Source organism: Canis lupus, chromosome 27, assembly GCF_048164855.1.
Source record: "Canis lupus baileyi chromosome 27, mCanLup2.hap1, whole genome shotgun sequence".
NCBI classification, from domain to species: Eukaryota; Metazoa; Chordata; class Mammalia; order Carnivora; family Canidae; genus Canis; species Canis lupus.
The window spans coordinates 11532367-11557082 of NC_132864.1; the positions used below are offsets into that span (position 1 = coordinate 11532367).

The window sequence follows — 24716 nt, forward strand, 5'->3', positions numbered from 1 at the left end:
TCGAGTCACACATCGGGCTCCCTGCATGGAGCCTGCTTCTCCCTCTGCCTGAGTCTCTGCCTCTCTCTCTGTGTCTCATGAATAAATAAATAAAATCTTAAAAAAGAAGACCAAAAAAAAAAAAAACCCAAGCAGAGGCATAAAGGGCACATGTTGCATGACCCCATTTATATGAAATGTCCAGAATCAGCAAATCTAGAGAGATGGGAATTATTTATTTTTATTTTTATTTATTTATGATAGTCACACACAGAGAGAGAGAGGCAGAGACATAAGCAGGCTCCATGCACCGGGAGCCCAACGTGGGATTCAATCCCGGGTCTCCAGGATCGCGCCCTGGGCCAAAGGCAGGCGCCAAACCGCTGCGCCACTCAGGGATTCCGAGAGATGGGAATTAGATTGATGGTTTCCAGGGGCTGGGGAAGGAGGTGGAACAGGCAGTAACAATGGGTTTGGGGTTTTATTTTGGGGTGATGAAAATGGTTTGGAACTGGACAGAGATGGCAGTTGCATGGCATCGTGGATGGACTCAGTGCCACTGAACTGTTCACAGTAAAAGTTACTGTTCTTTCACCTCAATAAAAAAAAAAGTCTCCCCAAAAGCCAGATACTGTATGATTCCAGTTACACAAAGTATCTAACGTAGCCAAATTCGTTGAAACAGAAAGTAGAATGGTGGTTGCCAGGAGCTGTGATGGGGAGGAAGCTAGATGGATGTTGTTTATGGGACAGAGGTTTACTTTTGCAAGATGCAGAAGTTCTGGAGACCTGTGTATCACGGCTTAAATGTACTCACCATCGCTGAACTGCATACTTAAAGACAGGCAAGATGGTAAATTTTATGTTGTTTTTTTCTTATCACAATTAAAATATTTTTAAGTCTTTTCAAAAAACAAGCAGAAAGAATAAGTCATGATATCAATATTTGTTAGAGCTGGATGCTGGGGACATGGTGTTCATGTTATTATTCTCTAGACTTTTAGGAGATTCCACAATCAGGAAAAAAAATGTGAAAGTACTTCCTTGGGATACTTTTGTGGGGGAAAAACTGATCTAGAATTTTTTTAGCTTTTGTGCAAACCTTTAGACTTTATTTTTAAATATTTATTTATTTATTTATTTATTTATTCATGAGAGACACAGAGAGAGGCAGAGACATAGAAAGACAGAGAAGCAGGCTCCTCACAGGGAGCCAGATGTGGGAGTCAATACCCCGACCTGGGATCAGGACCAAGCTGAAGGCAGATGCTCAACTGATGGGCTACCCAGGCATCCCAAGCCTTTAGACTTTAACAGCAGCAGTTAGGCTTTATTTTTTTTTTAAGATTTTATTTATTTATTCATGAGAGACACACACAGAGAGAGAGAGAGAGAGGCAGAGACACAGGCAGAGGGAGAGGCAGGCTCCATGCAGGGAGCCCGACGTGGGACTCGATTCCGGGTCCCCAGGATCACGCCCAGGGCTGAAGGCGGCGCTAAACCGCTGGGCCACCTGGGCTGCCCAGCAGTTAGGCTTTAATTATCTTTTAAATTATATTTCTAAAAGATGATCTCTTAATTGTATTATTAGGTATTAAAAGCATACCTAATGCATACGCACACGATTAAAAGAATTCAACAGTGTTGTTTAGTTACTTACTGGTGCTTTAATAAACCATTCCAGACTTAGTGGCGGAAAACCACGTGTGAGGATTATGTCGCCCCGGCTCTGGGGGTGACGGGGCTTGACAGCGCAGTTCTGCACAACTCTATCAGGTGCTTGGGTCAGAAATGAAATGGTTCCGGAAATCCAGAAGCTTCCTCCCTCGCAGGGCAGAGCATCATCACGTGGTCTGTGTTCCAAGAGCGATGCTGGCAAGAGCCAGGCAGACGCACCATCCCCTCTGCTACGTTGGCCGCATCATGTGCGTTAGAAGCAAGTAGAACTAGAAGGTGCAACTTCAAGGTCACATTATTAGGAGCCTGGTTGCCCCCCACCTTCTCTTCCCTATCTTCCCTTGGGCTGGAGTGTGGGCAGGGTGCTGGTTGAGGCAGCTCTCCCCTGGGAGGGCAGGCAGCAGCAAGACAGCAGCCTGCGTGCAAGGGGAAGAGAACTGACGTCCACCTTTTTGTTTGGGGTTTTGCCTTTTTTTTAATGTGATAAAAAAAAAAAACACATAACATAAAATGTACCATCTTAACCATTTATTAAGTGTGTAGGTCAGTGGTGTGAAATATATACACATTGCTGTGCTCAGGTCTCCTGGGGCAGCCCGGGTGTTTCCAATGTCTCCACATCCTTCTCATTCTTGTCATTGTTTGTTTTTTGGGTAGTAGCCATCCTAATGGGTGTGAGGATATCTCACTGATTTGCATTTCACTGATAATTAGTGATGTTGAGAATTTTCTCATATGTTTACTGGCCATTTGTATATCATATTTGGAGAAATTTCTATTCAAGCCCTTTGCTCATTTTTTTTATTGGGTTATTTGATTTTGTCATTGTTGAGTTGTAGATATTAAGCCCTTATCGGATATCTGCCTTACAAATATTTTCTTCCATTCTGTAAGTTGCCTTTTCTTTTTTTTTTTTTTTTTAAAGTGGACTGTGTCCTTTGAAGCATAAATCTTTAAAAATATATATATTTTATTTATTTATTCATGAGAGACACAGAGACAGAGAGAGGCAGAGACACAGGCAGAGGGAGAAGCAGGCTCCCTGCAGGAAGCCTGACATGGGACTGGATTCCTGGTTTCCAGGATCACACCCCGGGCTGAAGGCGGCGCTAAACCACTGAGCTACCCGGGCTGCCCCACAGATATGTTTCCAAGCCACACAAGTATAAAAGGATTTTGGCAGAAGGTAAGTCTTGCTTTGCTTTGACTGCCCCCCTCTCAGAGGCAACTTCTATTACTAGGTTCTTCTTAGGCTTTCCAAAGATTTTCTTTGAGGCTTTGAGATGTACAGTTTCCATAGAAATTGTGCAGTTTGTCTTTATACAAAATGAACTGCAAAGTGAATTGTGGCTATGACAGGGCCCTGGGGACCTCATGATCCCCATTTGAGGCCCAAGGGAGTGGCAGTGGGTGATTTGGAAGGATCTTCCAGCCCTCTCGCTTTCTGGGGCACTTCTCCCACCGCCTCTCCCCCACCGACCTTTCTTCAAAGGGTTGATAGAGCTTGTATCATCTTGACTTGAAAGATGATTTCTTTTTTTTTTTAAGATTTTATTTATTTATTCATGAGACAGAGAGAGAGAGAGAGAGAGGCAGAGACACAGGCAGAAGGAGAAGCAGGCTCCATGTAGGGAGCCTGACGTGGGACTTGATTCCCAGTCTCCAGGATCAGGCCCTGGGCTGAAGGTGGTGCTAAACCGCTGAGCCACTGGGGCTGCCCATCTTTTTTCTTTTTTAAAAAGATTTTGTTTATTTATTTGAGAGAGAAGGGGGATGAGTGGGGTGAGGGGCAGAGGGAGAGGGAGAAGCAGACTTCTCGCCTGAGTGGGGAGCTGGACTCAGGGCCCCACGAGGTGAGATATGACCTGAGCCCAAGTCAGACACTGAACCGACTGAGCCACCCAGGCGTCCCCCGAAAGGTGCTCCTTAGGGGAGGAAGTGTCACCTCCCAACAGTATCTGAGTCATTGCTGTTCTGCAGGAAGATAAAAGTTCGTGTTTTGTTTTGCTTAAGTAAGAACTCAGTTCCTGTCATCAGCTCGGAGAGGGGTAAAACTCTGATTTCAGTTCTTTATTTTTCAGAAACTATAAGGGATGTGAAATGGAGATAGGAAGGAAACAAAACTGGTAGGATAGCAGCCGGTGGGGAAGACTGGTGGGGATAGTGCGGGAGAGTTTGAGTTGCCCTCCCCTTCACCTTGTTACCATGTACCCCTTCCCTTTTAGCTTTGGAGACCTTGGAGTTTCGGGGGGCATATCGCCACCCAGCTAGACATGATGTTTTCCAACAGAAATTCTTTTCCCTCAGCTGTGGAGGCCAGGTGTGGGCAGGGCAGTGCTCCCCTGGCAGCCCATCTGGAAGGAGCCCCCTCGCCCTTCCAGCTTCTGGTGGCACCTGTGTCCTTGGCTTGCCGACACATCACTCCTGTCTCTGCCTCTCTCTGCATGTGGCTGCATCCATCTGTACGTCCTCTCTTCTTACGAGGACATTTGTCATGGACTTGGGGCCCACCCTAGCACAGTTGACCTCACCTGAGCACAATCACACCTGCAAAGACCTGATTCCCAAGTAAGGTTACACCTGGAGTCCCCAGCTGGGACTTGAACATGTCTTTTTAGGGGGACATGATTCTGAAACCACTACAGATGGAAAGAAATGAAAGAATTCAAGAAATGTCAGAACAAGAGTGCAGAGTCGATGGGGACAGGACTGGAAGCAGGAGGAAGACCTCCCCGGTGAGGCTGTTACCCGCAAGACAAATCTCACGGTGTGCTCAGGTGGTGCAGGTGTCCAGGTCCTCTCGGGAAGCTTTCTGAGGATTGTGTTTCAGGAACTGGGTTCCCCTATCTCAGGGCCGGCAAGCCTGTTGCTGAAATAAACACTTTCCACCCTGACAACCTTTCTCCCTTGCCAGCAGGGCCGGACTGGGACAGAGGAGCATGAAGAGAAGTCCTTTCTCCCACGGAGCCAGCCGATTGCACTAACTCCAGTCCAGGTGGCAACATGAGAACCCACACAAAGTGCGAAATCAGGTGAGGCTGCCCCAAGGAAAGAGCAGAATGGGACACAGCCTGGGGCCTGTCTCAGACAGAGGCAGCTGGAGAAGAGGTCAGCGTGGGAGTCCCTCCCTGCCGGGCAAACGTGGGTCAAAACATTTGGCCCTCTGAAAGTTCCTTCTCCCTCTTCCCATGGCCTATCTTGAGTGAACATCAGATTGCTCTGGAAGGCATGTGAAAACACAGATCCCTAGACCTCGCCTGATTCAGCAGGTCTGGGCCACGAACCAAGAATTTGCATTTCTGTCACATTCCCAGGTAACCGGGTACCTCTGCTCCTGGGAACGTGTGGAAAGCCACAGCCTGGGATGCGTGGCTCTCCGCCCTCGCTGCACACGCGGATCCCATTGGGAGCCAGAAACAAGAGCAAGCCCCATGCTGGACCCCAGGCCAGAGGATCTCCAAGGCGGGGGCCCAAGCTTGGCATGCCGTATAGACCTCAGGATTCTTCTGGCCAGCCAGACTTGAGGGTAACAGCCCAGTTCCTCCTGGTCCATCAGATGACAACTCAGAAAGTGTTCCCTGCCTCCCCCTAATGGGGTCAGGCCCCCTATTCATTCATTCATTCATTCATTCATTCATTCATTCATTCCACTAGCCATTATGCCCCCTCGATGCTGGGGCCTGCTGTGAGAAAAGGCAAGGTCTTTGCCCTTGTACTGCTTTTATACCAGTGGAGGCGATAGATAGTAATGATCAGACTGGACATTATCAGGGTGTCATGGAAATAAAACAAGGTGATGTGATAAGGCGTGTTTCTCTAGATACAATGGCCAGGGGAGGCCTCTCTGAGGAGGTGACATTGGAGTTGGACCTCCAGAGAACTGCAGTGGAGACCAGTTTAAAGCAGTGAGCACAGCACATGCCAAGGTCCTGTGGTGGGCATAAGCTGAACACATGGGAAGATCCACAGAGGCGAGGGTGGTGCAGCTCAGGGAGTGAAGGGTGGGTAGAAGAGGGGTGGGGAGGTGGCCTGGGGCCTTGTGGGCCCCAGGGAGGGGTGTGAACTTTATGCCTGTGCAATGGGAAGCCAGTGCAGGATTTAGACAGGAAGTAACTTGATCCTGTTTGCTTTGAAAAAGGGCCACTCTGCGACTCACCAAAGCGGATTCCTTTCCCTGAGAGCATTTCTCTTAGGTGCCAGTTTAGACTCAGTGGTGTGAGAGTAATATCTTTGTCCCTAGGGATCTGGAACCTGGCTGATATACCCCCATTTCTCCCTTGCCCATGGAAATGCTCGATAAACACAGTTAACCCAACGGCCCTGCAAGTGTCCAGTGGTCCCCTTGGCCCTACCCTGTCTCTGGCCAAAAGCCGTTTTGGCTGTTGGTTGGCAGCTGTGTCCAGAGTGGCGTCAGCATCCGTCGCTTGCCAGATAATATTTTTAGATGCTGCTTCTACCTAGGTTCCAGCCACCTGCAACAGATGCCTCAGTCTGGTGGCCAGGAATAATTCCCCCTCTGGAAAGAAACAGGCGACGTTGCTGTCTAGATCTGAGTGAATTTTTAAGACAGGCAAGGGCCTTTCTGTCTCCTAGAGGATTCTTTGTACTGACATTGGCATGTTCCTGCCAGCCGTGCAGTGGCCTCTGCCTGCCCTGATACTGTGGAGCGTGTGCCCGTGCCTCGTTGAGCCCCAGGGAGGGCAGTGGGTATTGCCAAGGAGGAGTCCACAACGGGAACTGCGGTTTTCTGGGCAGGACAGGCAGTGAAACAGATGGGACCTGCAGCAAATGAGCTGTGCAGTTAGGCTGCAGCACAAAAACTTGGCTTTCCTTTCAAAAGCCAGTGTGGTGTCAGGCCCACACATGGGGAGAGGTTAAGTGGTTCTATTGAGTTAAAAAGAGGAGCCTGAAAACTCAGCCCAGATTTCAATAAACCATTGCTCTTACACTTTGGACCTTGGAACAAAAGCCGAGAGAGAGAGAGAGAGAGAGAGAGAGAGAGAGAGAGAGAGAGAAAGGGAGGGAAGAAGAGAGGGAAAGTGGGGAGGAGGGAGGAGTGAAATTTGGACTATGAGCCTTTTGTGCACTTCAGATACTTCCCCGAAAGCTGCCATAACCATGCCACCCTCACATTCCGCATTTCAGTTCCTTGAACACACAAAATTTGTGCTCACCGTAGGGCCTTTGTACTTACTGTGCCCTCTGCCTGGAATCCTTTCCCTGGGTCTCCACATGGTTGGCTCGTCTTCATTCAATTCTTTGCTCAAATACCATCTTCTCAGAGAAGCCCTACCCTCACTCTCTCTATCAAACCGCTCTTTTTTGTTTCTTTCTCAGCATTTTGCATTATCTGAAATTGTTTTATTTGCTTATTTATGGGCTTGTTTTTGTGTCTGCCTCCACCCACCAGAATGCACGTCTAGGAGAGAATGGACCTCTCTCATGATCTCCAGTGCCCAGAACTACTGTCCTGACACATAGAAGACATTCAGTAAACATTCACAGAATGAATCAATCAATAAAGCTGTTGATTGTGGCTGCTGGCTGCTGGCCAGAGGGTTTCATATCTGTATCCATTGAGATGCTTTTGGCTGAAAGTACTAGAAAGCACAAACTCAAACAGTTTAACAATGAAGACATTTATATTTCCATATAGGGGTAAGTCCTGCAATGGGGCAGCTCTGGAGTTCTCAGCTTCAGTGCCCAAGGATGGCCATCACAGAGGACCCAGGGCCTTCCCATCCTCTTTCTCTGGCATTTTCTGCATATAGGATGCAAGATGGCTGCCTCCTACCTAGGCATCTCACCCAGATGGGATGTCATCCAGCAGAAAAGGTGCAGAAAGCATCTTCTTCTCCAGCCCCTTTGAGACCATTTTTCCTGAAGTCCTCCAGCACACCACCTCCTTGTCTTATTGGCAGAATTTGGTCACGTTTCCAGCTCCTAAGCCAATCTGAGTGAGGTGAATGGTGTTCCCAAGTCTGGCTTAGCACCATCAGCATACTTTCCTGAGGGGTGCACAGGGGTCCCCCTTTTGGAGCATCCGTAGCCGCTTGGAGGAAGGCAGGCCCTCTGTTTTCAGTAGAGAAGGGAATGGGAGAGAATGAATTTTGAGAAGGTGGCCCATTGATGTCTATTACACATGAATTTATTTTTTATTATTTTAAAAGATTATATTTATTTATTCATGAGAGAGGCAGAGACGCAGGCAAAGGGTGAGGCAGGCTCCATGCAGGGAGCCCGATGTGAGACTCGATCCCGGGACCCCAGGATCACGTCCTGGGCCCAAGGCAGGTGTAAACCACTGAGCCACCAAGGGATCCCCTCCATTCATCTGTCGATGGACACCGAGGCTCCTTCCACAGTTTGGCTATTGTGGACATTGCTGCTATAAACATCGGGGTGCAGGTGTCCCGGTGTTTCACTGCATCTGTATCTTTGGGGTAAATCCCCAGCAGTGCAACTGCTGGGTCATAGGGCAGGTCTATTTTTAACTCTTTGAGGAACCTCCACACAGTTTTCCAGAGTGGCTGCACCAGTTCACATTCCCACCAACAGTGTAAGAGGGTTCCCTTTTCTCCGCATCCTCTCCAACATTTGGTGTTTCCTGCCTTGTTAATTTTCCCCATTCTCACTGGTGTGAGGTGGTATCTCATTGTGGTTTTGATTTGTATTTCCCTGATGGCCAGTGATGCAGAGCATTTTCTCATGTGCATGTTGGCCATGTCTATGTCTTCCTCTGAGAGATTTCTATTCATGTCTTTTGCCCATTTCGTGATTGGATTGTTTGTTTCTTGGGTGTTGAGTTTAATACGTTCTTTATACATCTTGGAAACTAGCCCTTTATCTGATACGTCATTTGCAAATATCTTCTCCCATTCTGTAGGTTGTCTTTGAGTTTTGTTGACGTTTTTTTTTTTTTTGCTGTGCAGAAGCTTTTTATCCTGATTAAGTCCTAGTAATTCATTTTGCTTTTGTTTCCCTTGCCTTCATGGATGTATCTTGCAATAAATTACTGTGGCCAAGTACAAAAAGGGTGTTGCCTGTGTTCTCCTCTAGGATTTTGATGGATTCTTGTTTCATATTTAGATCTTTCATCCACTTTGAGTTTATCTTTGTGTCTGGTGTAAGAGAATGGTCTAGTTTCATTCTTTTGCATGGGCCATATAAATATTTTAAACTTTTTGGCCCATAGGGTCTCTGTCACAACTACTTAACTCTGCCATGAAAGCAAGCAAGCAGCCATAAATGACACGTAGTGAATGTGCTTGGCTGTATTCCAATAAAACTTTATTTGTGAAAACAGGCTGTGGCCAGATTTGGCTGGTGGAGTGTAGTTTGATAATTCCTGGTTTAGAAAACTTAAATCAATAAAGGATTTTTTCAGGGGGAATGTTTCATCCTTGATTTTTTTTTCTTTTTTTTACAGTTACTGCTGCATGGTGATAATAAGAAGCAGACTGAGTTTGAGTGGGTTTTATTATTGTTTGTATGTATGTATGTGTGTATGTATTTATTTAAAAGATTTTATTTATTTATTTATGAGAGACACACACAGAGAGAGGCAGAGACACAGGCAGAGGGAGAAGCAGGCTCCATGCAGGGAGCCTGATGTGGGACTTGATCCCAGGTCTCCAGGATCACACCCCGGGCTGAAGGCGGGGATAAACCCCTGAACCATCCGGGCTGCCCTATTATTGTTTTTAAATGACCTAGAGGCACTGCATTGTGGGGGACTGTGTTCACTGTCTCAGCCTTGGTACACCTCCGATTCTCATTTTAAGAAGAGGCCACGCAGGTCTCAGAAGGGATACTTGGGACTCGGGGGTGCCCAGGGCTCAGCAGGGATGTCTGGAAAGTACAAAGTCCCCATCGATGGCGATGTGTGTCCCCTTCCCGCCCCTCTGCGTGGGGGGGGGGGGTCCTCTCTCTGGGACAGGCCCGGTGTGAGTCAGTGCTGCTCAGGGAAGCCAGTGGGTCGCCCCACTCACACTTGGCAGCACTTCTCCCTCCAGCCCAGGACAGGCCCAGGAAGGAACAGGTCCCTCCAGAGGGGACTTGACAGTTTGGAGGCCCACAGTCCCTGGAGGGGGAGAGATACGGAGAAATACCCTCTCCTGGAGGCTGCAGAGAACTCTCCAGAGGGTCCACTGGACCTGTTTTTCCTCCCCAAGCCCTCCCCACCCATATTTTATCTGCTACCTCCCTCTCCATTTCTTGGTCAAAGACCGACTCTCGGGTCTGCTTCACTATAGCTCAGCTTCCAGCCAGGCTCCTAAGAGATTTCTCAGAGCTCTGACCACATATCCTGTACTTCCTGGGGGTTCTTCTTCTATTCTTGCACGGCTCAAACTTTTATCATTGTGTGGATATCAATCCTTTTCAAGTGTGCAGTCTGTGGCCTCAGGTGCAGTCACATTTCTGTGTAGCCATCCCTACCATCCATCCCCCCGACGGGAGTCTCTGTCCCCAGGGAGCACCAAGGCCCCAGCCCCTGGCGCCCCCTCCTAGGTCCTGTCCCTAGAGCCCTGACTCCTCTGGGTGCCTCGTAGGTGGACTCGTGGGGGAACGTGTCCTGTCGCGGCCGGCTGCTCTCACACTCAGCGCTGTGTCCTCAGATCTCGTCCACGGGATAGCAGGTGTCAGGGCCGCGGGTTCCCATGGCTGCATCACATGTCAGCATATGGACGGAGCTCACTTTGTCCGCTCACTGGTCTGTGGACACCTGAGTTGCTTCTACTTTTTGGCTGTTGTGAATCACGCGATGCACGAGGGTTCCTTCTTCTCCATGTCTTCTCCAACATTTGTTATTTTCTGGGGTTTTTTGATTGGTTTTGTTTTGTTTTTTTTCCAGTAGCCACCCTAATGGGGATGAGGTGCTGTCTCACCTTGGCTTTGGTTTGTATCTCCCTAATGGTTTGTGATGTTGTGCCTCAGCTTTTCTTTTTTAAAGATTTTACTTATTAAAAAAAAAAAAAAAGATTTGGGCAGCCTCTGTAGCGCAGCGGTTTAGAGCCACCTGCAGCCTGGGGTGTGATCCTGGAGACCAGGGATTGAGTCCCACGTCGGGCTCCCTGCATGGAGCCCGCTTCTCTCTCTGCCCCCCCCCCCCGCCCCGTCTCTATGAATAAATAAAAAAAATTAAAAAAGAGATTTTATTTATTTATTTGATGGAGAGAATGAGAGAGCACGAGCAGGGGGCATGGCAGAAGCAGGTTCCCTGCTGAGTAAGGAGCCTGACGCAGGGCTCGATCCCAGGACCCTGAGATCATGAGAGACCAAGGCAGATCAGATGCTTAACTGATGGACTCAGCTAAGTCCAATCGGACTTGGACTATTGGACTGAGCCACCCAGGCTCCCTTCTTTTCTTTTCTTTTCTTTTCTTTCTTTCTTCCTTTCTTTCTTTTTTTATTTTTTCAGTAGGCTCCACACCTAATGTGGGGCTTGAACTCCAGACCCTGAGATCAAGAGCCGCATACTCCAGCTACTGAGCCAGCCAGGCGCCCCCTCCCTCCCTCAGCCTTTTAAAGCTTATCCTGGTCAGGATCCATCCTCATGTCTCCAGTTGGCACCGCGCTTCCAAATAGGAGCTTCTATCCTCTTATGAGCGGGCAGAAATGGAGCAGAGTTCTTAGCTCACGGCTGCTGGCTGAGTTCTCCCCACACACTTCCACCTTTGTCCTGGGAAGTGATTTTGCGTTGGAGGCTTAGCCCTTGTCAGAGAGGCAATATCTCAAGTGTTGAGAGCCAGGGGCAAAGGTAATGTTTGGTTGCCAGCTCTTAGAGAAGGAAGGTGGCTGGAGGCTCACAAGGTGTTAGATGATTCTGCAATAAGCTGAGATTTTCTCGGGGCAAGACTGAGTCTCCAGGGAGATGTCTGGGGGCTCTGAAGACCACTGATAGTTACCATGCCATAGGGGCATTTTTGCCCACTGAAGAAAAGCAGCTCCTAAGAAGTCATTTGCATCAGGAGGAGACATTGACATCTTCATTAAAATTTATCGGGGACACTTCTGCCCCAGGGTCTTTGCATGGACTGTTCCCTCTGCCTGGGAAGCTCTTCCTTAGAAATCTGTGTGGCTCATTCCTGCACTCATGCACTCACGAGAGTTGCATGCTCTACCAACTGAGCCAGCCAGGTGCCTTTGCATTTTAAAAAAAGTAAAAAAGAATCCAGTTGAATTAATTTTAATAGTGGATTTTATTTAATGCAACATATCTGAATGTTGTCATTTCAACGTGCAATCAATATAAAGATATTGAGACATTTTATATTCTTTCTTTTATATGAAGTCTTTGAGACCTGGCACGTGTATGACACAGTACCCCTCCCTTGGGAGGAGCTCCGGTGCTCAGGAGCCACGCGTGGCCAGTGTATTGGACAGTGCAGAGCTGACATGTTATAAAATTTACCAAGGATTATGTTTATCACTTATTGATCTTGCTTACCTGCTGGAATGTCATCTCTGCAAGGGCCAGGGAGCTTTGTCATGTTCACTGCTGGGTCCCTGGTACCTCACAGGGTGCCCGACTCATAGCAGGTGCTCAGTCAATGCTGGACGAATGAAAAAAAGAAGCAAATGTGAGCTCTGGCTCTGTCCTTGTCCAAACAGCAACCACGGTGGCAGATGTGGCCAAACACGACCGTCTCCTCTTCCTCAAGGGCTTTTTCTTTTCTTCCTGTCCTTTCCCTCATCTCTGCCTTCCCTCTACTCTACTACTTCCTCTTTTCCCATTCTCCACTGTTTCCTTCTCCCAACAAAGAGCGTCATTATTCATGTCCAGGCTCTGGAGGCAAGTGACTTCGGTTCTGTCCCTGCTCTGTCACTTCCCAGCTGCGACTCTTTTGAATCAAGTCATTTCTTTACATGCAGTACATCTGGTTTGGTGCCCCCGAGGGTAGTACTGAGTCTTGCTGGGCTGGGGTGGGGCAGACAGCATGTGGCTGCCTGCATAGAGTGATGATTCCATCTAATGCTGGCACCTTGCTAAGTATGTAATCAGCAGTATCTCACTTATCTCCAGGACTACCCCCGGAGGTGGGCACAGATGAAATCATCCTATTGTGCAGGGAAGGAGGCTAGAGTACAGAGAGTGGAAGCGACTTGCCAGAGGTCACCCCAGCTAATGCAGCCTGACTGCAAAGGCAGATTTTTAACCACTGAGTCTGGTAGCCATTGTTCATCAAAACATGTTAAGGACCTACTGTATGCCAGGCACTGTTCTAGGAATTGGGGACATAGTCATGGGCTAAATAGACAGATTCCTGCCTTTTTTTTTTTTTTTTCAGATTCCTGCCTTTATGGAGCTTTTCCATTCTAGAAGGAGAGCCAATGCATTATGTAGTGTGCTGGAGGTGATAAGCACCATGCAGAAAAAGTAAAGCGGGGAAGGGAGATAGGGAGTATTGTGGGGTGTGGTGTGTAATTTAAAAAGAGTGCATAGGAAGGAAGTTCTTCCTGAGATGACGTTTAAGCAAGAACTTGAAGGGAGGGAGGGGGAGCTCCATGGGGTGTTTGAGAGAAGAGTAAAGGGACTGGTAAGTGCAAAGGCCCTGAAGCAGGAGTGAGGCGACAGGTTTGAGGAACACCCAGGAGGTAAAGCAGGTGGGACAGGATGGAGAGGGGACACGAGGTCAAGGGGATGATGGCGGGCTGTGGGGAGGCTGTGGTGAGGACTTCGGCTTGTACTCTGAGCAAGGGGGGAGCTGTAGGAAAGTTGTGATTTTTTTCAATGCAACTTTACTGACAGGTAGTTCATATAGCATATAATGCACTCATTTAACGGCTACAATTCACTGGATTTTAGCCTATTCACGGGGTCGTGTAACCACAATGGGGACATTTTCATCACACCAAAGAGAAGCCTGGTACACCTTTGCTCCTGATCCTCCCCATCTCTCCCCCATCCGGCCCCAAGCCAGGCCACCACTGATCTGCTTTTGATCTTGTGGATTTGCCTTTTCTGGACGTTTCCTATAAATGGAATCATACACTATGTGATCTTTTCTTTTTTAAAAAACGTACTTATTTATTTTAGAGAAAAGGGAGGGACAGAGGGAGAGAATCTTCAAGCAGACTCCCTGCGGGGAGTCAGTGCAGAGCCTGATGCAGGGCTCCATCCCATGACCCTGAGACACACAGAGAGAGGCAGAGACACAGGCAGAGGGAGAAGCAGGTTCCCTGCGGGGAGCCCGATGCGGAACTCGATCCCGGGTCTCCAGGATCACGCCCTGAGCCGAAGGCAGATGCTCAACCACTGAGCCACCCAGGCATCCCTCAGGGTAATGTTTTCAAAGTTCATCCACATTGTGGTATGTATCTGTACTTTTTCCCTTCTGGTGCCAAATAATGCTCCATTGTGTGATAGTCCATATTTCATTCGCCTGTTGGTCAGCTGAGGGACATGTGGCTGCCTCCACTTTTTAGCTGCTGAACCTAGGGCTGTAAAGATCCTGGGTGCATTTTTGTGTGGACGTGGTTCTCATTTCTCATGTATGTACCCCAGACTGGAGCAGCTGCGTGTTATTATTATTTTTTAAATATTTTATTTATTTGTTCATGAGAGGCAGAGAGAGCGAGACATAGCAGAGGGAGAAGCAGGCTCCCTGTGGGAAGCCCAATACAGGACTCACTCTCAGGACCCCGGGATCACACCCTGAGCCAAAGGCAGATGCTTAACCACTGAGTCACTCAGGTGTCCCAGCTGTCTTATGTTAAGTCTGCATTTGGCCTTCTGAACGATGCTTTCCACCGTGGCCGCAAATCTACAATCCCACCGGTGGCATCGAAGGGTTCTGGTGTCCCCACAGTTTTGCCAATACTCACTATCTGTCCTTAGATCGAGGGTCGGGGGGGGGGACGTCTGAGCTGAGACTGAACGTCACTGGACTTGGTTTTTACAGGGTCCCTCTGGCATCCGCGTGGAAACTATCTTACTCTGATTCATCCTTCTTTCCTTCTGCGTTTTTGTCGGCTTTCCTTATCCCCGCAAGGCCTCGCTCTCTGAAGCATGACGAAGCCCTTTCTCCGGCTTCTTAGGTGGCACCCTCGTCCCCGTGACGCCCCCCCATCGGAAGTGACTCCCTTGGGTGAGATCACGGCTGGTCACGTGTCGCAGGCAGCCTTTCATCTCCACCCATGTCTCTTGTCAGGGGACAGGCCAGGCCTGCCGCGAGGGCACTCCTGCCACGTCCTTGAGGCTCTCTTGGGTAAGCACCACGCACATTGGGACCTTGAAAAGCTTGTAATAAGTAAAAGTTACATTGGGTGAGTTGGTCAAGGCGAATGAGCTCTATGAGGGAGGATGGGTGTCAAGGAAAGGGGAGGCATCCGGCCAGGGCCGACCCCATGTTGTAGTTCATTGGTTAGTCTCAAAAACCGCAAAGTCAATGAAATAAGACAATCCCCATAGCCGATGGCCGTTGAAGACCTTGGGGGAATTCAACGAACTAAGTTCATTCTTCCTCGAAGCTACCTGATTGATCAATGCCTTAAGTGAGCTAATCAATCGGTCACTTCAAGTCTTTAGTGTGTATGTAACATGTGCTGGGCATTGTCGCAGGTGCTGGGGATACAGCCGTTAGCAAAACCAGACCAGCTTCTGGCTTAGGAGCCGGGGGAGACAAAAGAGAATAAACAAGACACGTTCAGATAAAATGGGGTGGATTTGGTGCAGTGACTGGTGGGTTGGGGTTCCCATTTTGGATACAGAATAGTGAAGGCTTCTCTGAGGAGTGGACTTTGAACTGAAGCCTAGAGGAGGAGTGAGCCGTGGGAGGGTCTGGGGGAAGAGTGTTCTAGGCACAAGGTACAGCAAATGGAAAGGTCCTGTGGCAGGAGAAAGATGGGGCTGTTCAAGGAGCAGAAAGAGAGCCCAGGAGGCTGGGAGTACAGTGAACGAGTGGAGGGTCTGGGAGGTGGGGTAGAAAGGTGGGCAGGAGCCAGGTCGTGCAGGCCTTGGGACAACACGGGGCTCAGCTGTGCTCCCCCGTTGGGGAAACTGATCTAAGCACTGCCACGATGTTCCAAGGATGCAGTTAATCCTCACAACAACCCTTAGAGAAAGGCTCTTATTGTCTCCACCCCACAAGTGAGAAAACTGAGGCCAAGAGCTAGCCAAGCGGCTTGCCCCGGGACTCTGCCTCAGGAAACCCTAAAGCACCGGTTTCCTGAGACTTATTTCCCTCTGACACCACAGCCCTGCCCTGGCACCCCGATCCAGGTCAGGGGTTAGGCCCCTCCTGCACACACCCTGGGCAAGGTCAGGTCTCCTGAGGGGAAGAGTGCCAGGCAAGGCTCTCTGGTCGGTATGCAGCGGGTACTCAATAAATACTGACTCAGGCCAGGCCGTGTTGCTTTCTTCCAGGGCTGGGTGAGAGTTTCCGAAGGCCTCCTTCTGTGCCATTAGGGACTGGCCTGCCTTAGCCAGGTGCCGAGGACACTGCCTCCCACCCCGTGTAACTCTGGGACCAGTCCCTTGTCCTTTCAGTAGTCCTGTCTTGAGAATGAGAGGCTTGGCCTCCATTGGGGCTCCAGGAACTGTCAGGTGTGGAGTGGGGGGCAGGCTGCAGGGACTAGGAGGCAGGCCAGGTGGGGGCTGCAGAGGACTGCAGGGGAGCACATGCCCACCTGTTTTATTTTCTTGGAGCACTTGCTGTCTGCAATTATCCATTGCTCATTTGCTCACTTGCTCATCATCTGTGTCCCTCTTCATTAGAAAGCAGAGACTGAGGTCTGTTCCCTAACCTCTCTGTACGATTTCCTTCTCTGTAGAATGGAGCCATTCTGTGCAAGGCACTTAGCACAGGGCTCAGCATCTGGAAGGCTCTGCATCGGTTCATTCTAAAGTGCTTATTGTGAGCCAGGATTACCTGGCGGGCAGTGTCCCAGACAGAGCCTCTGCCCCCAGCTTTCTAGTTGGGGGGGATGGTCAGAATGCAAAGAACAAATGAATGTGTAACATGCCAGGTGGTGCTCAGCGATAAGGGTGAGGGGCAGACTGGGAGAGCTGGCGCTATTTTGTTCTACACAAGGTGGCAGGGGAAGGCCTTTCTGATAAGGTGGCAGAGCAGTCATGAAGGAAGGAGCCAGGCAGATATCTGGGGGAACAGAGTGTCGAGCGGGGTGGGTGGGGGGGATGGGGGTGTATCAGGCCCTGAGGCGAGGCGGGAGTCTGCAGGGCCCGCTCAGCGAGAGCCAGGCTACAAGAGTGGGTGTGAGGCTGGGGGCTTGGGGGAGGAGAGCGCGGTCGCAGAGCTGGGGGTGGGGGCTCTGCAGAGCTGGGGGTGGGGGCTCTGGTGTTTCTGGTGAATTGGGAAACTCCCACGAAGTGTGATCAATGACGCTGGCCCTGACAGAGGAAGTGGGAGAGGAGGAGGGGCGGGGGGGCGAAGGGGGGGCGGGAGGGTCCGGGGAGCCGCGGGATGAGGGCGGGCAGCAGGGGAGGGGAGCAGGTGAAGGGAGCAGCAGGAGCAGGGACACGGAGGAGGGGGGGCGGAGAGGCGAGAAGGCGGGGAGGCAGGGGGGAGCCCAGCGCCGCCGCCACCCCTGCACGCGGAACGCGAGGCTCTCCCGCCGCCTCCCGCGGAAACGGAAGCGAGGGCGTGGGGCCCGAGACTACCCCCGCGGGGCGTGTCCCCGGACCGTCCGATCGGCGCCCCGCCCCGGCCCCGCCCCGGCCCCGCCCCGCCGGCCCCGCCGGCCCCGCCCCCCGCAGGCGCGCGCCCGAACCCGCGAGCCCAGGGCGTCCGGGGGCGGTCCGGCGGCGCGGCGATGGCTCATAAAGCCGCCGGCCACCTGCCGGGCCGCTCCTGCGTGCGCCGCGGCCGTGGTGGTGCCCCGCCGCCCGCCTCGCCCGGGTCCCGGTCCGCGTCGCCCCAGGGCGCAGAGCCGCGCGAGCGCCGGACGGGAGCCGGGGCGCGCAGACATGGGCAGCCGCAGCCGGGCGCGCTGGGCGGCCGCGGGGCTGGGCTTCACCGGGCTGCTGTGCGCCGTGCTGGGCGCCGTCATGATCGTGGTGGTGCCCACGCTCATCAAGCAGCAGGTCCTCAAGGTGGGTGAGGGGCGCCCGCCGCGGCCCGCGGGCGGCGGGGGCTGGAGCGCGGGGCGCCGACCAGGGGGGCGAGCGGGGTCGGCGCCCCGGGGCCCCGGGAGGCCGGAGCGCCCCGCGAGGACCCTCCCCGACGCAGGCGGCGGCCGGGCGCGGCGGGGGCGGCGGGGGCACCCGGCCTCTCCAGGAGGCGCGCAGGGGCGTCGGGGAGGCCTGAAGAAGAGACCACCGGAGCCTGATCCCCGTGAGGAGCCCGGCGCCCAGGACGGGCCTGGAGTGGGGCCACAATATGGTGCTGCCCTCGCCGCTTCCTCCGGCACCCGGAGGCCGAGCCTACTAAAACTGGGGCTGCACTTTGCCTTGTTTCCTGTGAGCCCTCCATTCATGTGCTCCTGTGAAACTCACATGGGTGCCGGGGCCTCCGCAGGAGGGTGCTCGCTAGAGCGCTCTGCAGTCGGCGAATCTCCCCACGGGAAGCCCTTCTCGGAGCCCGGGCGCTCAGTGCTCCCCGGCGTGGCCTCCCTGATGCAGATTGGAAACGATAAGCCGCTTTCTCCTTAGATTCACACGGAGGCAGGCACAAGCTCAAGGCTGCATAAGCAGAAGGCTTTCCTCTGATCTCAACCTTAGGCACGATTGCCCTTTCAACCATGGAGACAAATTAGCTGGCCCCAGACCAGCAGACTCTGCCCTGGGTGTCTGGACAGCCTGCTTCAATGAGCTGAAGTTAAGGAAGGCCAGGGGCAGTGCAGAGGATCACAGCATTTCAGAGCTTTGAATTTTTTTTTTTTTTATAAATTTTTATTTATTTATGATAGTCACACAGAGAGAGAGAGAGAGAGAGAGGCGCAGAGACACAGGCAGAGGGAGAAGCAGGCTCCATGCACCGGGAGCCCGACGTGGGATTCGATCCCGGGTCTCCAGGATCGCGCCCTGGGCCAAAGGCAGGCGCCAAACCGCTGCGCCACCCAGGGATCCCCATTTCAGAGCTTTGTAGCCAGAGTCAGCACAAGCAGTGTGGGGAGGAGAAACTGAGGCTTGCCTTGCCCAGACACTGAGCTGGGTGGGATAAAGATATGGATAATGTCACTTGCTCGTCGACTTCTCTTTTCCCCTTAGCTTACTTCTTGAAGGTGGGTTTCTTAAGAATGAGACTTGTCCATATTTCATGCCTGTGCCTCCTGCCCAGTACAGTATGCCTGGGAATGAATGAATCACTGGATGAATGAACACTACAATCTGCTTTTATCTGGCTGCCCCTTCTTGGGACCTGGCCATCTTTTTTTTTTTTTTTTTTTAAATAAAGATTTTATTTATTTATTCATGACAGACACACAGAGAGAGGCAGAGACATAGGCAGAGGGAGAAGCAGGATCACGCCCTGATCCCAAGGCAGATGCTCAGCCACTGAGCCACCCAGGTGTCCCTGGGACTTGGCCATCTTTAAACATGGTGTGACGGCTGGCTTTTCTCAAGGTCTCTCGGAGTTATATTGACCACACTTTGTCCTTTTTTATTTTGTTTTTTTTTTGTTTTCAAGTCTTGTCCCATTCAGCCCTGTAGTCTGATTCCAAGGAGGTCCTGGCTGATGGTGACACTGAACCTTGAGTTCCTCTTCATTTTTTTTTTTTTTTTAATTTTGCCTCTGGGGATGGCAGGAAAAACTAGTGTAGGGTTACCTTGGAGCGTTAGAACTGCTTTTTCTCTCCCATGGTGGCCAAGGGGTTATGCTTTTCAGAAAAGCTGTGTGAGCTCCATCTCAGTGAAAGCCCACGATGTGGTTTCTGTGAGGTGTGCATCCTGGAGACACTGTCACCCAGGTGGTATAAGCATAAGGAGCCATCATGACCCTGTGCAAAGAGCTTCTTTATTTGGGGGTGTGAGGGTGGGTGGGCTTTGTAAGTTGATGAAGAGTCTCATCGGCCCCATCGTCCTTGGACGGGCTTCAGGGTGATTTCTTTCCATGGATGTCGGTCAGGGTAAGGACCATCTGTTCTGTGCACCTCCAAATTCCCCACTCTAACTCTGGGCTTCCAAGGCGGAGAGTGCCAGGATCGTCAGTTGTGCTCGGGTTAGAATTTCCAGGCTTGAGGTTGAGTGAGAGCCACCCAGCATCCTATGTGAATATCCCAAAGATGATTGGTTTGGGTCTGAGTGGTGTGAAGGCAGGAAGGCAAGCCCAGCCCACGACAGCCACTTCTTGGGCAGCCCAGGCTGAGCCCCAGCCAAGTGCCTTCCCGTGGAAGAAGGATGTCTGTGTTCAGGGGACTGAGTGGGTGGGACACTAAGAGAGGGAGGGACTGCCTGTTGGTGTTTTCTTTGGCTGTACATGGCCATGTGCAACTTGAATGGGAGGCCTTGTGCTTTAATTTCTTTTTTTTTTTTTTCTTTAAATTTATTTATGATAGTCACACAGAGAGAGAAAGAGAGAGAGAGGCAGAGAGAGAGGCATGCTCCATGCACCGGGAGCCTAACGTGGGACTGGATCCCGGGTCTCCAGGATCACGCCCTGGGCCAAAGGCAGGCGCCAAACCGCTGCGCCACCCAGGGATCCCTAATTTCTATTTTTTTAATGCTTTTTGGTTAACTAAAGGAGTCCGCGTATAGAAGAAATGAATTCTTGCTTGCAAAAAAAATTCAAAGGGAAGGAAAAATGTTCCCTCCATTTTATTCCCTTTCTCAGATAATACCACTATCGTTGGCGTGTATCTCTATATGTGCTGCCGAAGCAGCACTGGCGTGTATCTTTCTAGACCTCTGTTGATACATACGACGTGAGCACACATTTGTACACATCGACATGAGCACACATTTGTACACGTCGCTGTGTATTTTTGCATATACTGAGTGAGCTAAACTATGTATAAATATTCTGCAATTTCCTTTTTTTAAAAATACTTTATTTATTTATTAGAGACACAGAAACAGAGAGAGAGAGGCAGAGACACAGGCAGAGGGAGAAGCAGGCTCCATGCAGGGAGCCCGACGTGGGACTTGATCCCGGGTCTCCAGGATCATGCCCCTGGCCAAAGGCAGTGCTAAACTGCTAAGCCCCCGGCCAAGTGCCCCTCCCCTCCCCGCCCCACCTGACTGCCCTGTAATTTGCTTTTGAATTCATGGATATTTCTTGAAAATGTTTCCATGTCAGAATGTATAAATCTGTTATGTTTCTTTTTTCACTGCTGCATGGTATTCCTATCCCCTTCACTATCTCCCTGTGTATCTACTGACTGGTTATTGTCTCTGTCTCAAGCAGCTGGTGAATGTCCTGGTACACACCTCTCTGTGTTTGTATATGAATGCTTTGCCTAGGGTAGATTTCCAGAGTAGAAACCTCTAGACCACGTAGTAGGATGGGATTGAATTTTGACAGTTCCCACCCAATTGCCTTTCTGCAAAGCTCTAGCATTCATACCTCCAGCAAGAGTATGACACACCCAGTTCCCCCACATCTCTGCCATCACTGGAGATTATGCTGTATTGTGATCATTTTTTTGTTGTTGTTAATCTGCTGGGTTTGATTTACATTTCTCAGGTTGCTGATGGGATTGAGTAGGGATGTGATGCATTTTGAAACTGGTGTCAGTTTCCAGAGCCCAGGGTTGCAGATCTGGCTGTGCCATTTGCTAGCTGGGGACCTCACGCCAGTTACTTCACCTCTTCCTTCAGCTCCGAGTCGGGTCAGTTGTAGTTTGCCTGCCGGCAAGATTATAAAGTACAAAGGCGATTACATGTGTGACTAGTTTCTTATTTGAATCTGACCACAGCCTTGAGAAATAGATTGAGCTATGCTTTTGTTCTTTCCTACAGGTAAGGAAACTGAGGCATAGCAAAGGTGAACAGCTTGCTGGGGTTTATACAGCTTGTGGCGGTGGTAGGCCAGAGCCACAGTCCTGAGTCAGGCGCACAGGAAGTGAGGTGGGGGCCCTTCGTCTAGGGGATTGCTGGGCAGACGTTGGAAAGAAGGGACTAGATGTGTATGTGTTAGCACAGACAGTTTGTACAACATGTAAATAATTGAAAAACACTCAGGTGCTATTTATGGTTTTTTTTTGTTTAAAAAACATTTTTTTTAATTTAAATTCAATTTGCCAAAAAAAAGAAAAAATAAATAAATTCAATTTGCCAACATACAGTATAACACCCAGTGCTCATCCCATCAAGTGCCCCCCTCAGTGGCCGTCACCCATCCCCCTACCCTCCTTCCACTATTTATGTTTTTTAAACAAATGTCACAAAACAATAATCTGTATTTTCAATGGGTGACTATTAGTGCAGGTAAAATCAGAGAAGGGGTGGAAGGGCACATGTCGGCCTGGCAGGGCAGAGGGGGAGCATCGGGCTGCGGCCACGGAGGACATACTTTATCTGTAATGCTTCTACTTTTTAAAAAAATATTTTATTTATTTATTCATGAGAGAGAGGGAGAAACACAGGCAGAGGGAGAAGCAGGCTCCATGCAGGGAGCCCGACGTGGGACTTGATCCTGGGTCTCCAGGATCATGCCCTTGGCCTAAGGCAAGTGCCAAACCGCTGACCACCCAGGGATCCCTGCTTCTACTTTTAAAGAGAATTTTTATTTACTTATTTATTTTGTAAAGATTTTATTTATTTATTCGTGAGAGACACACACACAGAGGCAGAGGGAGAAGCAGGCTCCATGCAGGGAGCCCGATGTGGGACTCGATCCCAGGACTCCAGCATCACAACCTGAGCGGAAGGCAGATGCTCAGCTGCTGAGCCACCCAGGTGTCCCCCTACCTTTTCTTTTTTTAAACAAAGAGAATATTTGTTTGTTATGTGTTTAATTAAAAAGTAGTAAGGAATCCATAGCTTTCCCCAAAGAACGGCCAAAAGAATTAGCACCCAAACCGTGGGAGGCAGCAGAGGAGCCATGTGGGTTGAGGTCACCAGGAAAGGTCCAGGGGGAGAAGTGGGACTCATTCCTTCTACTTTCCCTCAGTAGGTAGGAGTGGACCGGAGGCGTCTAGCTGGAAGGCGCTAAGGAGTGCGGTCGTGAATTACTGTATGCCAGGCAGTGTTCAGAGCATCTTTGTGAATGTCATTGTCATCTTGTTTAGTCCTGGGAGAATCCTGGGACACTTCTCATTATCATTGTCAACAGTTAGGGAGACAGCGGCTTTGGAGAGGCATTTGCCCCAGGTAACCTTCCTGATGTGTGTGAAAATATCCAGGAAGGGCACATGGGTGGCTCAGTGGTTGAGCAACTGCCTTTGCCTGAGGTCATGATCCCAGGATCCTGGGATCGAGTCCCACATTGGGCTCCCCACAGGGAGCTTGCTTTTCTTCTTCTTCTTCTTCTTTTTTTTTTTTTTTTAAAGATTTATTTATTTATTCATGAAAGACACAGACTGAGAGGGAGGCAGAGGGAGAAGCAGGCTCCTCACAGAGAGCCCGATGTGGGACTCCATCCTGGATCTTGGGATCACGACCTGAGCCAAAGGCAGGCGCTCAACCACTGAGTCACCCAGGTGTCCCTAAATACATAAAATCTTAAAAAAATATATCCTGGAGGAGGACCAGGAGAAATCTTATATCTCCTGTCTAGAACTGAGCCTGGCATGCGTGGTCCTGCATTGAATGGATAAGGATAGCACAGCCCAGGTCCCTGGCAGTGTATTTCCAAGTTAGCAGGTGTCTCTGGTCCAACTGGGAAGGCCCAGCAGTGGGAGGGGTCCCTTGCTGCCTGGCCCACAGGGGAAGGGGCTCGCCTGCTGGGCCACCATGAGATGATAGGCCTCTGAGCCTTCTCCACATGCAGGAGGGGAGCTGGGTCCCTTCTACTATCTTCAAGTTGGTTTTCTGGTTGGAATCAGCCTTGGGTGCTTTACCCACTAATAATTCCAGCTGCTGAAGGCTTCCTCAGCTTGTGTTTCCATCTCAGTAAATGACACCTCCATTAGCTTTCCCCAAGTGCAGAGGTGAAATCTTGGGCCATCCTTCATGCGATCTATCAGCAAATCCTATCGGCTTTATTTTCAAAGCATATCCGGATTCCAGCCCCTTTTCGGCGTCACCACTGCAACCTTCTCCATCTGTTGCCTGGACTGGGGCAGTAGTCTCATCTCTGGTCTCTGTAGACAGCCAGAGGGATCCTGATATAACAGTCATTAAAAAAAAAAAAAAAAGTCGTCAGATCATGTGCCCCCCCAGCTGACCACCCTTGGAGGTTCCCTGTGTTACTGTGAGCGAGTTCTGTCCTCAGTGGCCTGGAGTCCCGCACAGTCTGGGCCTCCTTCCCTCTCTTACTTCACCCTCTCTTGGCTCCCTGCTCACCTGCCGAGCTATCTCCTTGAAGTGTCTGCTTGCATTCCCCTCTGTCCAGATGGCTCACCCCCAGATATCTGTGTAGCCTGCCCCTCCTGGCCATAAAAGCAGCCTCCGTGATGTTTATTTGTGCGTCGTCTTTCTGCCTCACGAGCACGGCTGTGTGCTGGGGTAGGGGTGCACTGTGGCTCTCACTGCAGTGTCCCCGAGGGCCAGAGCAGCGCTTGCCTTTGCGGTCAGATGGTGGAGCAGAGAGGTGGTCAAGTGCTTTAGGTTGGCTTGTTTCCTTATCCTCTCTCCCCCCACAAGACTTGGGCTCAGACTCTGTTTTGCTCCCTCTTCCCTCAGCGAGAGCCACCCAGAGAACCTCAGGGATGTCATGCCCCTGGGGGGCTTTGTGCCCTCTGGCAAATTTCCTCTGCCCATCAGTTGAGAGGTGGGGGTTGATGCAGATAAAAGGTACTGAGCACTTCTTACTCACTGGGCACCGTTCGAAGTGTTTTACACGTAGTAGATCATACCGTTGGGAATCCAGATGGCTACTGTTGCCTCTTCTACTGAGGGAATGGGAAGCACAGAGCCATGAGGTCACTTGCCCCAGGTCAAACGGCTGACATGGCAGGACTGGGATTGCAATCCGGGGAGCCTGCTGCCCTGTAGATCCCGCCGTCCCTGCTCGGTGGTGCTCAGCGGCTGGAGTTCCTCCCTGGCAGCGGGGCGG

General features: G+C 50.6%; 1 protein-coding gene and 1 long non-coding RNA gene across 8 annotated transcripts in view; one reads left to right on the plus strand and one right to left on the minus strand.

Moving 5' to 3' along the window:
* Window positions 1–24716, plus strand: part of SCARB1 (scavenger receptor class B member 1) — a 100174-nt gene that overhangs the window by 9200 nt on the left and 66258 nt on the right. For 2 of the 7 annotated variants that reach the window (XM_072802165.1, XM_072802163.1), the window contains 2 exons: window positions 4574–4688; window positions 4971–5182. In XM_072802165.1, the coding sequence (XP_072658266.1) occupies window positions 5021–5182 (162 nt within the window). In that variant the 5' untranslated portion in view covers window positions 4574–4688; window positions 4971–5020. Of the gene's footprint in view, window positions 1–2739; window positions 2843–4573; window positions 4689–4970; window positions 5183–17406; window positions 17711–24716 lie in introns of those variants that run through there. The other 5 variants (XM_072802161.1, XM_072802162.1, XM_072802166.1 and 2 more) reach the window with 3 other exon arrangements.
* On the minus strand, window positions 7277–18401 carry LOC140619188 (uncharacterized). Its single transcript, XR_012019113.1, has 3 exons — window positions 18113–18401; window positions 12107–12212; window positions 7277–7728 (listed from the first exon to the last, which is right to left on the minus strand). It is a non-coding gene; the product is annotated as an uncharacterized lncRNA (long non-coding RNA).